Here is a 17,839-nt window from a genome sequence, read left to right as displayed (position 1 = left end):
GAAACATCAAAAGCAGAAGGTGTATTTAAAAACAATCTCCAACAGATTGCTATAATTATTAAATGTGATGCACCACAAGTAGTGATGGAATATAGCTGAGATGATAGTACCCAGACAGGAAGGAATAATATGGCTTTGGTGTCCATCTCTGTATACAGATTTCAAATCCCAAAGAGTGGATCATCAGATGCCAGATTATGCGTAGCTCATCATTTAAAATGGATCTGCTCTTATGAGGGAGGTCTTTATTTACTGAAACATTCAGATGCAGCTTTTGAACAAGTTAACAGCTTTGATGCCACTCTACTTGAGAACATGGGAGAGATAACTATACAAACCTCTCCACTGGACTGCCCTAGTGGGATGTACTGGTCTGGTTACACTTACCCACAGAGTAATGTTTGAAGTTCCACATGCAATACATGTCAGACATTTCTGTCTATAGCTTACCAACACAGAAGCAGGGAAGTGACAGGTACAGGAGAGTGGCTTTGTGAGAGCCTCTTGGGCTGAAAATGAGCTCCTCTGTTGCCTCAGCTTGCCCTTGTGGGGGCCACATTTTATATGCTTTCAACTCCAAATGGAAGCAATAAGGTAGGATGGACATACGACTGCTGCCAGGAGAAAGTCTCAGATGGAGCTGTTCTGAACTTTCCCCTTCCGCTTCAGATCACATTTCCCTTAAGAAAAAAAATCCTAATGGGTTGCTTTTATGTTTCTGGTAAGAAAGAACTGCAGGCACTTAACCCATTGCAACCCATTAAAAATTGATAAAACCAATCAGCAGTTGCATGATAAACCTTTTCACAGCATGGTGAATTTTCTTTAAAATAGTAAGTAGAGTACCCTTTTAATATTTGTACTTAGAAGATTAACTGGATTCTGCCTGCTGCAGTCAAAACAGGCTGGTGCTGGAACAATGGAAACACTTTGCCTTTATATTGATAGCACTGTTCTGAATTGCTTTCAGTGCTCTGTCTCAGCTTTATCTGCTTTTCCTGGCCTACAACTCATGGAATTAACAGTGCTAGACATCATTCTTTCATAGTCTTGAAAAAAAGTCTCTGGGCCTGCTGCATTTGCTAACTCCTCTGCTTGCAAGGATTCCCCTCTACTACACGGTGCAGTCATCCTACAACTCTAGATAGATGCCTTTTTAATTTCAAATTATATTTTGCTTAAAACTCAGTACTAACTGGAATTCTTGGGGCCCTGTAAGTCAGGAAACTGCCGTCAAGAAAGGCCTTAAACCATGAATTTTACATCATGTTGCAGTTTGTGTTTTCAGGTTTTGCACTTGCAGGTATATCTGTGAAAATGAGGGAAAGAAATTATTCAAAATCTAAGGTTTCTACTCATTTGTATTGAAGCAAGAGCTTTAAAAGGAAAGTCAGACTAATAAAACTGAGAACAATAGTGGTTAAACCTACCAAATGAAAAAAAAAGGTAGAAACATCCATTTGAATCTTTGTTTTTTCATTAAGTTGTGTGCTTTACATTCCTATTTTGAAAAGTTAATAAATTTCACACAAACATTTCTGAAAGAGATAAACTTATGGCCTGTTAGCATTCTGTCTGTGTGCTGGAATAAAAAAATTTTAGACACCAACTGGCTTTGTCATGCTCCTCAGCAAGATGCTGTGCTGGGAGGCTGAAATACGTGTGAGCAAGAAGTGGCATGTCCATAATTCCAAGCAAAAGCTCCAGCTGCTTTGAGTTCCTAAAACGTCTGTGGCATTGTCCAACATTCACTTTCAAATTAAAACTCATTAGGGCAGAAGGGCTTTTTATCTAGGGATCAGAGCTTACCTTTGCTGCTGCTTCATGCATAGGAAAGGTTGATGAAGAGTTAAATACTTGAAGACAGCATAAACTATACATTTCAACCACATTAATTAATAATCAGTTATGGCAATAACATCAGCTTAGAGTAGTGTAAAAAATAGTCATCTTCACCCATTCTGTAGTGCTGTTTTAACAGATAACTGGCATAATCTGTTCTGTGTTCTGATCCCAAAATTACAAACATATGTGGTATGATTCAGGACTGAAAGAAATCTCTATTTCTTTCAAATTATTCTAGATTTGAGACTCATCTAAGATAGATGAACATAAAACAGTGAAGCTACGAAGAACACATCCCTGTGATTAACCTATCAACCTGTGTGTATTTTGAACATATGTGATGCAAGTGGTGTTGTCTTTGGCAGGCATATCCTTGTAATGCAGGGAACTGAATCCCTCTGTCATAGACTAGCTTGTGTCTTCCTAAATGTTGCTCATTCACTGATTGCACAGCTGCAATGTAATTAAAATGTTTGTTTACCTGTAAAAGAGGTGAAAGCTAAACATTGATGTTTGTATACATACATTGTATTATATCAAAGAAGTTAGATGTTACAAATGATTTTCCAACCACTGTTAAAACTATTTGAAGCAACTTTTAACTATATTAAGTGGCTTTTGGAAGGGGTGTTAAAAATATCCCATAATGAGATACCTGTAATTCTCTTCCTTACACAGAAACAGACGGACATATGAGTAAGACACACCAAGTTTGACTAAGTACATGGCATAGATTTAATTGCTGTGCTGCTCTCTGTGCTTCTGCCATGCAGGAGCACAGATTAGCATTATGTGTGAACTGGAATACAGGGAAGTTCATGGGGCATCCCTGTGCCTGTCTGCTGAGGGCCCAGCAACCACCACCCAGCTTGTTGCACTGAATTAAGTCTCCAAACATTCTGTGAAATAAATTGTAATCTTCTGAGCAAGATAAATTACTCTTAGGAGCCATCTGCCTTTACCCTTTAAAAAAAAAGTCTCTTTAAATGTAAATTTAGCTTTCCAACAGAGACAGTATTACCATGGTAACAAATGCAAGAAAAATAAATGTCTCTTAGAGGAAAACCACTTTTTGTTTTGTATAAACATATTCCATATAAAATAAATTACGCAGCTACAGAATTATTGTATATACAATCTCAGACAGCAAAAGAGAGTATAAGTCTTTTCCTGGAATGGTTCTCTGAGTTAGTACCAAACATAATTGCTTGCAGTAAAGAAATGTATTGTATAGTTAATTTCATATGCTGTGAACTAGAGCTCTCATCTTTCAGTTTGCTCTAAATGGACTGGAATGCTACAAACTTCAGTGGAGCGTCAGGCAGGCAGCAGGAGTTTACAGAACTGGAGCCTAAAATGTAATCTCTGCCAGGTAATTTATATTACAAATGCTCTGCTGTGTGAATTTCCTCTGCCCAGTCTACCACTGGAGAGGTTTGTTATTCAAGGAGCACAGAAGCAGTGGTTCGGAATTCTCCTTTCATTGAATGAAAGGAAGAATGCTTTCAGGTTAGGCCTGTTTCAAAACTAAGATTGATGAGTGGTGTACTTTAAATTGCTCACAAACAAATTCCTCTCTACCTCTTCCTGCATCAGTAACCCCCTACAAAGATCAGTGTGAGGAGACACCCAAGATGGGCAGTATCATTGTTTGCAAGAATTTCTGCATGGTTAAAATAATTTCTTTTTACGTTGTCTGCTTTTTCATTTCAGGCTTCAAATTTCACAGTATACAACTACAACAACAGTTTTCAAACACTGTCTTTGTTGAAATGTTTCACAATTATTTATTTACCCTCTTTCTTTCCCTCCTTTTGGCTGTGTGCAGTGTGTTTGAAGGCTGCAGGGGAGTGAAGATGCCCATGGCTGGGCTTTATTTGTGGGAGGAGGTGAAGAATTCTGGTGCTTGCTACTGGAACAGAAACCATTCTGCATTTACCTGACACCTCTCATCTGAATAAGACAGAAGCTTACACAGATTAAGCTCTTTCTTCTTTCTGTATGGCAGGAAGGGAAACTATATTATCTGCACTTAAAGATATGTTAAAGAACTAATTTCTTCTAGAGATGGTGACACTGACTTTGGCATGTCATTCGCTGTGAGAGGCAGCAGAACTGCTGCTGAAACTGTAAACTGCTCTTTGCCTACCTTAGCTCTGAGTGGCATGTTCAGTAGCACCGACATCTATCACTTTGGATATTGCTCTGTTACACTTGAATCAGAAGAGTAAAATGGAATGTTTTCAGCAATGACTTCATACAACCTAGTCTTCTGAGAAAAGATAAAGCAGTCAGTTTCAGCAAAATATTTTTCTTTTAAGTGTGCAAACAGTTTTGGAGGGAGTGTAAAACTAATAAGCCGAGATGGATTAATTAAGGTATCAGGAAGCAATCAGCTTCTGCGTGTGTCTCAGCCTGCCAGACCATGAGTACCTGGACTTGGTTACACTGCGGATCGTCTTGCTTGCTGTCGGGCCTTGGGCAGCAGCTGGTAAAAAAGATGCGCAAGGCAAGAAACAAAAGTAACAAGGCAGACAAGCACTAATCCTTCCACGTGTATCTTCGTGGTCACCCGCAGTTTTGGATTACCTGCCCGTAGCAGTCTGCGTGGCCCACCTAAGGCCGCGACCTTAAACACTCTTTGGCTCCGAGTGCTCGCCAGCAAGCACCGAGGAGGAGCACGTTCCCGTAGAGCTTCAGAGGGTGCAGGAGCCCAGGAGCGGGCTGCCCCCGCACTCTGCTCAGAAGGCAGGGCTCCAGCCGGTGTCCCTGGGTGACACAGCAGCCCCACCTGGCCCCTCCAGCACACGAGTGGCTCGGCACGCTCCGGGGCAGCCGGAAACCTGAGGTCACTTCACTATATGGCACCGATGTTTTGGCTTACCAAACATCCTACAGCTCTGCGAGCGCACGGGGAGCACAGGGCAAAGACCAAGGCAAGGGGCGAGCATCCCATCCCTCTTATTGCTACAGCTGGTCACTGTGTTTCAAACAGAGGCGGTCAGAAGGGGAGAAAGGTGCCTTACTGCAATCTTAACGACTTCTATCTGTTCCTCTCGCTTCCGGGCGCTCTGCAAAGGCTGTATCCGTGAGGGGGTCTAGAACGGACGCCACTGCTGCTCACACAGGTCCTGGATGGAGAGGCAGGAGCAGACAGACACCTTTCCCGGGCTGCCGGCCCCGGGCCCCTCACGCCCCGCCGAGGTCTCCACACAGGCCCCGCTCCGCTGCCGGCCCCGGGCCCCTCACGCCCCGCCGAGGTCTCCACACAGGCCCCGCTCCGCTGCCGGCCCCGGGCCCCTCACGCCCCGCCGAGGTCTCCACACAGGCCCCGCTCCGCTGCCGGCCCCGGGCCCCTCACGCCCCGCCGAGGTCTCCACACAGGCCCCGCTCCGCTGCCGGCCCCGGGCCCCTCACGCCCCGCCGAGGTCTCCACACAGGCCCCGCTCCGCTGCCGGCCCCGGGCCCCTCACGCCCCGCCGAGGTCTCCACACAGGCCCCGCTCCGCTGCCGGCCCCGGGCCCCTCACGCCCCGCCGAGGTCTCCACACAGGCCCCGCTCCGCTGCCGGCCCCGGGCCCCTCACGCCCCGCCGAGGTCTCCACACAGGCCCCGCTCCGCTGCCGGCCCCGGGCCCCTCACGCCCCGCCGAGGTCTCCACACAGGCCCCGCTCCGCTGCCGCCCGCCGGGCGCGGCCCCGCCCGCGCGGCCGCACGGCGCAGGCGCGCAGCCGCCGAGCCAATGGGGCGGGCGCGGCAGGGCTGCGGCCATTGCGGCCCGGCCGGCGGAGGGGACGCGTCGCTGCCGCCGCTGCCGCCGCGATGGTGTCCTGGATGATCTCCCGAGCGGTCGTGTGAGTGCCGGGCTGGGGCTGCGCGAGGCAGCTTATTTCCCGGGGCGGGGATGGTCCCGAGGAGCGGCGGGCGAGGGGCGGCCTCCCTTTTCTCCTTCCCCCTGCCTCCAGAGCCGGGTGCTCTGCGCTCCTTTTGGGAGTCTGTGTGCCTCAGAGGGTCCCGGTGCTCCCAGAAACTCCCGCAAGACCTGCACCGGGGCTGTGCTTAGCCGTGTGTCTCCTGCTCTGAGTGCATGTTTCCCGGGGCTGCGGAGCCAGCCAGCTCGCGCTGCTTGTGCCTGTCACGCACAAATTGCAAGCCTTGCTTGCAAATGGAGCCAAAGTAACCTGTAAAATCTCGTAACTTTTCCTTTTCAACTTGTAGCAGAGTTGAGAGGACTAGAAGAATGCTTGCGAGTGTGAGATGGCGGTCTGTGCTGAGTGTAGGTTATCAGCTGAAGAGATTGGCAGTGTTGTTGCGTACTGCTCTTCATAAACTCGAGTTTTTAAAAGCCAAAGAGGCAAACTCTCTTAGGCGAGAAGCTTCGTGTTTCGTGTTGTATAAGTTCTGTTTGAGAAAGAGTAAACTGCAGTGACACCTCTGATGTTTTTCATAGGCATTGTGCTGTTCCTTCCTGAAACGGATGAGTTATTGTGTTCATTTGACTTATACTCCCTCGTAAAGGTTGAGTAATATTTGGGTAGCAGAGTCTTCCTCATGCTCCTTGCTGGGTAGCACCGTGACTCTGGGGTCCCCAGTGCTTATTAGGTCGTTTGAGCTGAGATTTGCTGTGTGTGAGTTTTTGCCAGGCAAATGAAGTGAATCTGCTCACGAAGCAGCCCAACAAACATCCGAATTAGCATAAAGTGTGTAGCAGGAGTGTGTGACCCACAGCAGGACATAATAGGATTGTCCTGTTTTGTTGGTGACAGACAACCCCCTTTAAGCTGTCTGGTGTAATTTCATCTGAAAACTTTCTCAAGTTTTCTCATACTGCCACGTATATTTTCCTGCTGCAGTCCAACCACCTAGATAAATAGCAGTCCTTCTCCCTCTTGCTGCTGTCCCTGAGCCTTGTCCCATAATTGCAACTTGCAAAGTAGAACATCACGTTCCAGAACTGGCAAAGGACGGCAGAGGTTTGGGAGAGAGTCCGTGGGAGGAATTGCTGTCGGTGCACTTTGTCAGTGTGGTCTTCCCATAGGCTTTACACGGGGCTATAGGCAAGAGGCATACTCTTGCTTTCTGTACATCAGATGGAGCTGCTCAACCTGTTTCTGCTTTGTTACATAAGAGCACTAACCAGAGAATTCTTATTTTAACTACTTAGACTGTGTTGGTTTCAAGGGAAATGGCAGCAATGTGGAGTACCTTAATTTCTGATGACCAGATTCTTCTGTAGTTAGTTGGGTTTTTCCCCCTGAATTCCTAAGGGTTGTATTTGCATAAGTTAAAGTCCTCTATGAGCCTAACCCAATAGCACAGGGAATGAAGAGAACAGCTACTGTTCTCCACAGATTTATTGCAAAAGGCAATAAAGGATAATGTACTGTGCAGTTTGGTTTCCTTGTTGCCATTGGTCACTTATCTGTGTGCCCTAATTATTTTTGCTAAAAAGGGAGTCCTAAGTATTATTTATAAATCCACCTTCTTGTGTCCTTGTTTCCTAGATGTGGGATTTAAATAGTTTGCCAGCATTCAATTTCTCAGGAAGGTGAAAGTGTTCAATGAGAATTTGGACAGCTTTGAGATTATTGTTTAACTTTGCTAATAAACCAAAGTTCTTGTGAAAACAGAAGGTGAGAAGTAGCGCAGAAGTAGATGTGGTGTGACATGAGAGATCTTAATTTCGGTGGTCTTGAGAATGTCCTTCTTGTCCTGTTTTCTCAGTGCCCAGTATCTTCCTTTTTTTGATTGGTTTTTCCTCTGGTCTTTTCCCAGAGGTACCGATTTCAGTGACTTCGAGTCTCTGAACTGTGTATTTGGAGTTTGGAAGGTGTGTCCTATCTTTCCCTTAGAAGCCCTAAGAAACAGATTTTTAAATACTATGTAGCTGTGAAGACCTGAGGCTCTTTCTTATGTAGCATTTGTATTCTGGTGTGGTGACTTCCTGGTGCCTAAGTCCATAGCAGCCTGTCATCTTGAGTGGTGATGGAAAGGAGCAGCAGTTTTTCTCTCTGTGGCAGAGTTCTTCACTCCTGACTGACCTCCTATGTTTCAGGGCCAAAAGAGCAGCAAAATATTAATTTGTAGGTGTGTCGCAGTGCCCTCTGCCGACTTCTGATGCGGGGGACTTGTCCTGACATGTGTGTCCCAAGCAAGCTGCATTCTGATTCAATTTGAGACTTTGCAATTTGGAATTCATTAACACCACTAAAATACTTTGGTTGACGCTTTAAGGAACTAGGGAATGGAGCTAGTAGACAATTTGAATTCTTAATTGCATGTGAATTGTCTTGAGGAGTCATGCACAGGAAACAGGGAGTGGTTCAAATTCACTGTTCCACATAATCTTCAGCAGAACTTTGTTTTAATGAAATCTTTTCCCTTTGCTCTATCAATTCTATTATTCTCAAGTATTTAAACTTGTGAAATACCTTGTACTAATTGCATATCTTTATGTCAAGAAGCAGAAGACTTGAAGTGTGCAATTAAAACATCTTTCCGTTTTCAAATTCTGTGTCAATTGGGTGCTGTTGTAGTAACTGTAGCTCATTATTATTTCTAAAACACACTGGCTGTTGCAACAATTTTTGGAATGTTTACTGCGGGGATTTTCCTTTTTTTTTCACGTAACAAAACCAACAAAGATAAATTGTTTCATTCAGAGTCTCAAAAAAAACTTCTCAGGGTGGCACATCTTGTTCTTAGTCTTTAATGGTGGAAATAATTTTTAAAATTTGTGACTGTCCATCTTGTTAACTTCAAATAGAGCTTGTGCCTGACTTTTCATCCGCTTGGATTGCTCATTCTTCTCATTTGTAAGGTCTGACTGATTGTGTACACATCAGTTGCTGAGACAATATTTAATAGTAAACACACTGAATACTTGTCAGTCGCAGCCTGGTATGGATGAGATCAGACCATCCTCTTGTGCCAAGCAAAGATGTGCAAGCATCCTAAATACAAAATAGATGGCCATTTTGTTCTTGCAATCTGTTAAAGCAGACTGTCTGCTGTAATCTGTTAACTTTTTTTCCTCCTCACTTAAAAATGAAAGTTCCCCCATCTGTGTTGCTTTGCAGCACACTCTCTCCCTTCATGTTTAAGTACATGGTTTGTTTCCAGTTAAGTCGGTCAGCATCCATGAACGTTGGAAGGGAAAGTTGCAGTGCTCCACAGAAGGATGTATGTGTCTTGGGTACCAGTAGTTAGTTTTCTGCTTGCTTGTGTTTATAATGTCTGTCTTCCCCACCCCAGTTTGAGAGCCTTGCAAATATTCCTTGAATCTGATATTAGATTATAACTAAACGTTTAAGCTGGACAAAGACTGTCTGGGGGACATAGGAGGTGACCTGAAGCTAGGTAGTAGTATTAGTCTCTTTCAGCTTTTGCTGCTTTACAGATTGGAGCTGTTTCTTTAATGGTAGTTTCCAAGGCATTATCTTACTCTACTTTTAATGCCTGTGTTGTTGTTTGACATTTCCAAATGTCCAGCTGCCCCTAGAATTACTGCATATCTGAGAAGAGGTGGCTGAAGCCATAGCTTCTGTGTTGATTGAATTGTTGTCAGGAATACCTGGCTTAGCATGTAGATCATATTTTATGTAACTGCGTATGCTCCGACTGTAAACCTAGATTGTGTCTTGTTCTTGGAATACAAATTTTTAAACTAAAATCATAAACTATAAAAATATTTACCCTCTTGTTTGCTAATCAACGTGCTGTCAAACTTGTCTTGAAGTGATCATAGCTGATCAGATGGAATCGGGTAACAATACCACCATGTGTGTGGAAGGAATAGCTATAGCTTAATAGCCTGATCTTCAAGGCAGAAGAGCCATTTGTGGGAGAGTTTCTTTGTCTGTTTGTAGCCTGCTCTCTGGCACAATGGTTGCAGCTGAAGTATGAAGGATGTTGACTGCTGTTGGATGCTGAATTTCTGACAGTATTCTTCAGTTTAAAGGCCTATAAATTGCTGCTGCACCTGTGGGGAAAAAGGAGTTGCTGTCATGGTGTGAATGAGATGTGCTGCAATGTCAGTCTCATCACAGAATTGGAATGAGTCAGTGACTGTGTATCAGTTATCCTTGGCATTTCATGCTAAATAGATCTCACTGTCCTTTTGCTGGGAGGGGCTATCCTGTCCTTCATCCTCTCCTCATTCACATTCCACAGGATCCAAACTCTGTGACCACTGTGTGAGTCTGGTTGTTTTGTCAACTAGAATGAAAATTAGTGTTGATAGAAGTTAATCTTTTGTTAGTTGCAATGAACTGCATCAGCTCACGCTGCTGTTGTGAAGTTGCTAGGTAAGTGCTGTGCTGAGAATGAAAGGTTGCAGGACAAAACCAGCATTATTTTAGGCTTTAGGGTATGGTTAAAGCGTGCTCTGAAACTACATTCTTTGCTTTCACATTGCTGCTTATTCTTTCTTCTTATGAATCTTGTTCCAGTAATAACAGTGCAGCTGTTCTAGTCAAACAAGGTGTCAGATTTTTTAAAGGGTTTTCAGTTTCCTGGGTTGAAATCTGTAAGCATATGTAAGTCTAGGGATTAAGTGTATTGTCCTGATTGTGTGAAAGTTTAAACTCATTTACATAATTAAGCAATGAAATCATCAGAACTCTTCTCTCCAGTGAACTCTTCTCAGCGAGGTAATCCTAATATATACAATGAGAAGTTTCTGCTCACTTGCATATGACTTGTAACACCTCTTGAGTTAGTACAATGCAAAATTACTATCTCTGACAACTTGTAAGAAAGAAGTGTTCCTACTGCTTGTCTGGCACACCTTTGCCTTAAATCAGCATTTGCTCTGCAGCCTAGCTGCTCTTTTCTCTGCCATGTTTACAGGATGGTGTGAGTGCAGAGCATGCGTGGTCAGTGTGCCCGGCCTGTGGCAGGCAACTGGACTGAAGCTTGCTCAAAACACATGGAGCACGTCTAGAGGTGTCCTGTGGAGTCTGACATTCTTACTTAATGGTCTTGGCATGTACCGTGTTACAAAATGTGCTGGACCCCACATGTGTGCCCTGTGTGTTATAGATAAAGAAATACCAAGAACTGCATGATCTGGCACAAAAGGATGTTTCTAATTAAAACAAACAGCCTCCACTCTTGCAGTGTTCCTGTACAAACTGATGTCTGCTTTGAGCGAGCACCTTATAGGCTATTGAGCACTTCTGCAGCCTGGACAGAATGGCTTGTCTTTCCTGGGTTTGTACATAGAGGAAACTCCCTGTATGCTTGTGTAAGGCTGAGGAAGATTCTGAGCCAAATTCTGATTTTTTTTTTTTTTTTAAGTTGCTTTGGCTCAAGAATTTTATTATTTGATAGAAATCATCTTCAAAATGTGTAAAAACATGTCTGGCAAAGTCCTCTGATCTAGCATTCCATGTGCACAGGAGCTTTCTCTGAGCTTTTTGGTCCTTTTTATTCTGCTTTTGAAATTTCAAAATTTTGAAACCTGTGAAAGTGCTAGGTTTATATAGAAGAAAATATTACATCTGCCAACAGTACAATCCCTCTGTTGTCAAAACCCGCCAGACTAGATCATAACAATTTACTGCAGGACATATGAGATGAGGTGTGTAGAGTCTAGGCAGTAAAGGTGATTGCAAGTTTTTGCTGACCAGTATGACTTCGAACACGACTCTCCTCAGTGGCACAGAACAACCAATCTGACAAGATAGTTTTGGATATGAGGGAAATAAAACACCCCACCCAGAGAGGCTATCTCTGCACCGAGCTTCTTGTCAGCCATCTCTGTTGCTTTGCTGCTCAGTTTATCACTGACAAAATAATAGGGCGTTACTTCTATTTCTCTTGTGTTTCCTAGCAGTCTGCAAGCATCAACATGGAGGTGGGTTTAACTAGATGAATGTTTGCCCTGTGTTTATCATCTTTGGAACATTACTCATGCATCCCGAAGACAGTTGGAACTTGTGTTTGATGTTGAAAACTAGGTGCAATTTATTTCAAAAGCCTGCAACCTGGCTTTAAGTGCAAGGATTTCCCAAGCAGAATTTTTCCTGATCTGAGAAGCCTGACATAATGCTGTACTTTTTTGTGTTAAAGCTGTTGGAACTTCCAGTGCTCAAACGGGAAAATCAGAAAACAGTTTGTGCTTGTGCCTTCCTACCACTGTCTGGTTTTGTTATTTCCTCCCTCCACCCTGTTTTGTAACTCATTGATCAAAACTATGGAAAGGAGAGTCAGGAAGATGGTCACTGATATCCTGATGAGTTTTTACAGTACAGTAACATTACCTTAAACTAATATAAAAACCCCAAAGAATTATTATTTGTCTTTGTGCTGTCATTATTCACTTCTGTCTGCTAATCTTTTTTCTCCTCAGATTAGGATTTTGTTCTAGAACGCATCATTGCCTTTACAGACGTCTAAATGCACATCTAGGATTACTTAGTTGCAGTGCATTTAGCATTAGAATGTTTTAGAAGCTGAACTATTCAAAATTTTCAGCAGTGAACAGTTTATGGTTCACTTGGAAGACAATATAGTCACAGAAACATAAAATATATTTTATGTGACTCCTTTGGCAGTCTTTAATTTGCTGTAGTTGCAATGTAAGCACTGTTGGTTTTACTATTCTACTTATAGAACTTTGAGGGCTAGTTTTTCTTGTCTAAAAGTTACCCTTGAATGGTTGAGACAAAATGAAATTTACAGTTGTACAAAGAGGATAATGTGAATTGGACAAATCATCTTACATTTGCATTTGGAAAATAGCATTTCTGAAAAGGCACACAATTTCTTTTGTATCTTCTGGTTTCTTAGCCCATTTACATATAACCAGTGAAACATAATTGTGTTAACAGAATTCTTCTCTCAGAAATTTTTTTTTTTGTTAATCAGCATAATGTGCTTTATTTGTTTTTGATAGCAAAACCTAACCCTCAAACTAATTAATGCATGAGTCTTAAAAAACCCCATAAATTATTTGGGTTCAAAAGGAAGGAAATGAAGACGTCTTTTAGCATTGTATTTTTGTTACTAATAAAACTGCATGAATAAGGCTGGTGGAGATTGTGCTTTTCAGCCTTAACTTGGTGTCTAACAGAATCTTCAGGGTTCTCTACGTACCAGGTAAGATAGAGGAAGCATGTTACTTGGGAATGACAAGTCTAGATGCTGCCTCAACACCATCTGCCAAATACAAAGTTTGTAGAAACCTTTTCCTGTGTACAATGGAACGGTTTGTTCTTTGAATGCTCTAAGAGGCTTCAGAAGTACATTTCTGTGTTATAAGATTGACAGAATTGTTTGAAAATCAAGGACCTTCTGGCAAAAAATTAAAATGTCTGTAACTTTGGATGATTAAAAAGAAAACCACCAGCTGTCTGGGGCAGAGATAAGACATGCTTACTTTTACTTCAAGAGTTGGTGTTAGATGGTTCCACTTACCACTTTGCTCAGACTATGGTATTTGTGTAGCATTTTTTGGGAGAGGCAGGACATTGAGGCTGGTCTCTAATGACACCTTTGGGTTCAAGAATGTGTAATGATTAAGTAGGACCTTTCTGAGCCTTTGGGTTATGAACTTCGCTTTTCTCTCTGGAGCCACTGGACAGATTAATATTCCACACAGCGTGACCTACAGCAGCGTGGACACTTTTTTTTAAGATGCAACCCATATGAATGGGGCGGTTACATGCAGTGTGGTTTGCCTTATACTAACAGACAACTCAAAAATAAAGTGTGGTTTCCCTTGGAATAAGCAGAAGTAAGTTTTATTTGGGACCACTCCTATTTTAAATGCTGGTTCCCTATAGCCAGTAATTTTGATGTTGATTAATATTTCCAAAAATAGAGAAGATACTCTTAGAGCAACAAACAATGACTGTGGATTTTAACTTGTGAAATTAGCTCAAGTCTCTAGTAGACTTGATAGAGGGTGAAAACCAAAGTTGAAAAGGTAAGAATCCAAGTGGAAATCAATTTTTTGACTATGGCATTTGGAGGTGTTAGAGGGAATGAGCCTAGGCCGTAAGTGGAGGAGCCTGGAAGAGGAACTCCAGTGGAGTAGCTAGCTTTGAAGCCACTTGTCAAAGCTGAATAAAGCTTTAGGTTTGAAAAATAGTTGAGAATGGGCACGACTTCAGAGTCTTGAGAGAATTGAAACTTTAATATTAAAATAATATTAAAGTACTGGATTCCTGAACCTACAGTTCAAGCATTGGGTACATCAGGAAACTTTCTCCTTAGGCAGCTGCTGAGACAATAGAGGAAATATGCTTAATCACTTTATTGCAAAGAATTTGTCTCCATCTCCTGCAGCTGAGACTTATGTCTATAGTGTGTGATTATACATGGGCTTCCCATTGTGACTTCTATAGCTTGATTGAAGGTAATGTAACTCAGGGTAAATATGCCCAAATTAATAAATAAAAAGCTGGCCTTGGATCCTTTCAGGCAACCAAATATTTTTTGTTTTTCCCCATAGCAGTGAAAGAGACTATTGCCACTTAAAACACTGAGTTATCTTGTCTTGGGACTTGCATACATTAAATAAGTGAGGCTGCTTTAAACATTAAGTACAGTTCTATAATGAGAATGTATTCTGCTGGGCTTTTTTGACTTTTATTCTAGGGATGTGGTGTTCATGTATTTTTGGCAAAGTTTGTCTTAGTTTTCTGTCACCTGCAGAACTTCTGTCACTTAATTAGTATTGCTGCTCCTCAGCTGTACTGCATTACTGCTTCTGTTCCAATTTTGTGCTGGATAAAATATTATCTTTGTATGCAAATCTGATTGTTACCTGGTCATTTCACCAGAACTGAGACCTCTGAGGCTTCCAAGAGCTGGAGCTTTAAGACTGTTAAACATGTTTAAAAACGTGCAGGACATGGCAGTACCAAGATAAGTCTTTGCTTCGTTTTCTTTATGCTAGCTTTGGTTCTCCAAACATCTATCTAACTTTGCTTGTTTCAAAATTTACTGTGGCCCAGAGCAGAGAAACCTTTGAGAAGAGGTGGCTGCTGACTTGACACAAGTTACTGAAGTTACTGTAATGAACAGTTTTCCAATATACCATATAGATTGCAGTGGAAGGTGTTTTAAGGTGTTTCTGAATTCTTCTCCTTGATATGAAGGATGTCATGTGCTTACACAGAAATAAAGACCTAAAAATTTGTAGAAGCTTCCAACATAATTTTGAAGACACTAGGCATAAAACTAAGTAGTATAAATAAGAGAGCTGGTAGTTTTTAAAGTTAAATTTATGTAAGCCAACAAACTACCAAGTGTATCTGTAACTTTAAGCCCCATAATAAAATGAAACACCTCATTCTAGATCTGTAATGTTCCTGTTAATCTTGTTCAGCACATCATCTGCATTAAATTACCCATGTCTTTAGGAGCTCTCAGAAGCATCCTAAATGGAGAGGATCATGTTGCTCATGAAAACTGCATGTGTAGGTTGTAATACCTCCAAGAGCAGTAAGTGTAAAGAACTTTTTCCAAAGCAAGGAAGCTCATAAGTGTGTTTCTCTGTCATCTGTCAATTACCTTTATTATGTAAACCTTAATGTGACAGTTTCTTTGAACATCCGTGTAGGTATCAGCTTTCATCTTTAAATTTTAAAAAAAGTAGTCTTAATTGTATCTTGTTCACCTGCTTTATGAAATATGTTTATTCATGCATATACTAAATGAAAACAGAAATTATCTCCTGAAAACTAGGCTTGGTTTGATGTTTTTTTAAAAATGAAAATAGCAAACTAGTCAATTTGTTTCTTCTGACTTCCTTAATCCAGCTGTCTGTCAGTCCTTGCTGATCATTAGAAGAAAAGCACAGTTCAGTACAAGGACACATCTTTTTCTTTGCTCTAAGTCATGTGCAAGGCTGCCTTAAGAGCTGTCTGAGAAGTACCTGCAATTGTTCCTAGTTGTTGGCTATTTCTCAACTTCAGTTGTGCTCCTGCCTGGTACCACAGCTGGCTGACATGGGGCCACAAATACTTTGCTTGCAGTGGTAGAAGTGTTACCAACAGAGAAATCGGAGATGATTTGAAGTATTTGAAGGAAAATAACTTACTTGAGATTTAAGTAAGTGTGAGCAGCTTTGAAAATGGACACTTCCCCAGCAGGGATGAAATTCTGCTATTGAGTTTGAGGTAAGAGCTGGGTGGGAGATTTTAGTTCTCTTATAAGGGTTGTTCTGTGTTTGAAGGCGTTCAATATTTGCTCTTTATCTCGAGGAAATGCTGCAGATGATCTGGTTGCAGTTCCTCGGTGTGAGTGCTTGGAAGGTGTGAGCTCAGCTGAGTGCCCTGCCCGTGGTGAGCCCTGCGAGGCTGTAAACAGGAAGGAATGCTGGGATGGGCAGGACGCTATTACAGCAGGAGTCAAACATGTATCATAAAAACAAGAGGTGAATAGGTGGTCATGCAGAGAAGTGACTAAGGGTTTTTATAACAATTTCTATTTGCCTTCCAGTATTAGCTTTTTGGAATTTTCTGTACAACTGGGTTTGTCGGGCCTTTTGACTGTGTTTTGAACAGGATTTGTTACCTGTTTGGGGTTTTTTGTTGATTTTTTATGACATGGTGATGGTATCTCCAGACTTATGCCCTTCTGTTAAAATATACCTAGGCTATCCAGCAGCACAAGAAAAATTGCTCAGTTGTGGACATGAGTTTTGGGCACTATCTCCAGGCACAGGTGCAGATTCTTTGAGTTAGAATGATATGCAAATAGCTTCTCCCCAAGTGCTTCTGCACAGGATTTATATGTGAACTGGAGGTGAGTTGATTCACGGGTTTGGTACCAATAATGCCCTGTCAACTCATGAGAAGGGTGACTAGAAATATGTTAGAACACTGATGCAACTTGACCATGTGAAAGAGTTTACAGGCTGACTCATTAGAGAAGGTAGCCTGGATTTTGCTTCAGGAGTTGTTTTTTAGCTGTCCCTTGTTCCAGACTGCCACGGGCCCCTGCGAGAGGGCTTGGAGCCCATAAGTACATCAGCACTTGCACACACATTCCTGTGCAGAACGTCCCTTAGGGAAGAGAATTTTTTCTAATTTTTTTTTGTTGTTAGACTTATTTCAAGGTTCAGACAGGGATATCTCCATGTTGAGTTAACTTGAAGAGTTATCTGGCAAAAGGTTCCCTAATTTGGGGTAGATCTATCGTTAGTCCATAAACATGAGTAGATAGGGCACTTGTAACAGAGCCTAGAGGTCTGCATTGGAAGAAAGGCTTAATTGCTTGAAATTGTTATACCATAAATAAAAGTTCCTGGCATAGAAAACTCCCACGTTTCTGAAGAATCAGTAGGGATGTCACTTTTCCTATTAAAATTCTAAGGTGGTTTCTGACTGCTTGAGTAAATGCCTTACTATTGGTTATGCTGTGCTTTGGAAGAATCTGGCAGCTGCTTTGGAGAATTCCAGCTTTCTAAGTTGGAAAGTTAACAGCTGCCTTGCTCTGTTCAAGAATGTGCTTTATTCAGATCTATCAGTGCTTCTGGTTATATTCTTTAACTGTTAAGACATTTTTTTCTCTAGCTTTTATATTGTGGTCATAAGAATGCTGTGAAGATTTTAACAGAACTGTTTCTGATTGCACTCCTGCATTTTGGTAACTAAAGGAGTTTCTGAATTTGAAGTTCGCTACTGTTGGCAGACATATCCTTTTAAGAGGATTTACATGATTTTCCTTGCACCTTGCCCAAGGTGGGGGGGTTGGAAGAAAAAGTAGGATACAATTTCTTGAGGGGTTCAGGAGCTGATCCTCATGCTCCCCTGTCCCTGTAGCAGACTAGCATTTTGGTCAAAGGGTAATTTTTGTAGTTACTTGAATGTGTAGTGTTTTACTGTAGATTGTGTGGTTAGTATTGTGTATCTGAATAGCAAAATGGAACTAAATTCTGTCAGTTGCTGGACAGAATGACTTTGTTTAGTGTAGTGCTTTTCAAAAACATTCAGGACAAAAATGCCAGGGCAAGCTTTTGTTTATGTGGACATGTGAAC

General features: G+C 42.1%; 1 protein-coding gene across 4 annotated transcripts in view; it reads left to right on the top strand.

Annotated features, from left to right (window-relative positions):
- Positions 1–17,839, top strand: part of REEP3 (receptor accessory protein 3) — a 54,672-nt gene that overhangs the window by 11,684 nt on the left and 25,149 nt on the right. The window contains exon 1 of one of the 4 annotated variants that reach the window (XM_068197083.1): positions 5,571–5,698. The exons of 2 other annotated variants lie outside the window; for them this stretch is intronic. In XM_068197083.1, coding sequence (XP_068053184.1) covers positions 5,667–5,698 — 32 coding nt within the window. In that variant the 5' untranslated portion in view covers positions 5,571–5,666. Of the gene's footprint in view, positions 1–5,570; positions 5,699–7,875; positions 7,932–17,839 lie in introns of those variants that run through there. One more of the 4 variants, XM_068197082.1, reaches the window with a different exon arrangement.

Source organism: Anomalospiza imberbis, chromosome 8 (assembly GCF_031753505.1).
Source record: "Anomalospiza imberbis isolate Cuckoo-Finch-1a 21T00152 chromosome 8, ASM3175350v1, whole genome shotgun sequence".
NCBI lineage: Eukaryota > Metazoa > Chordata > Aves > Passeriformes > Viduidae > Anomalospiza > Anomalospiza imberbis.
This window is presented reverse-complemented; position numbering and strand designations above follow the sequence as displayed.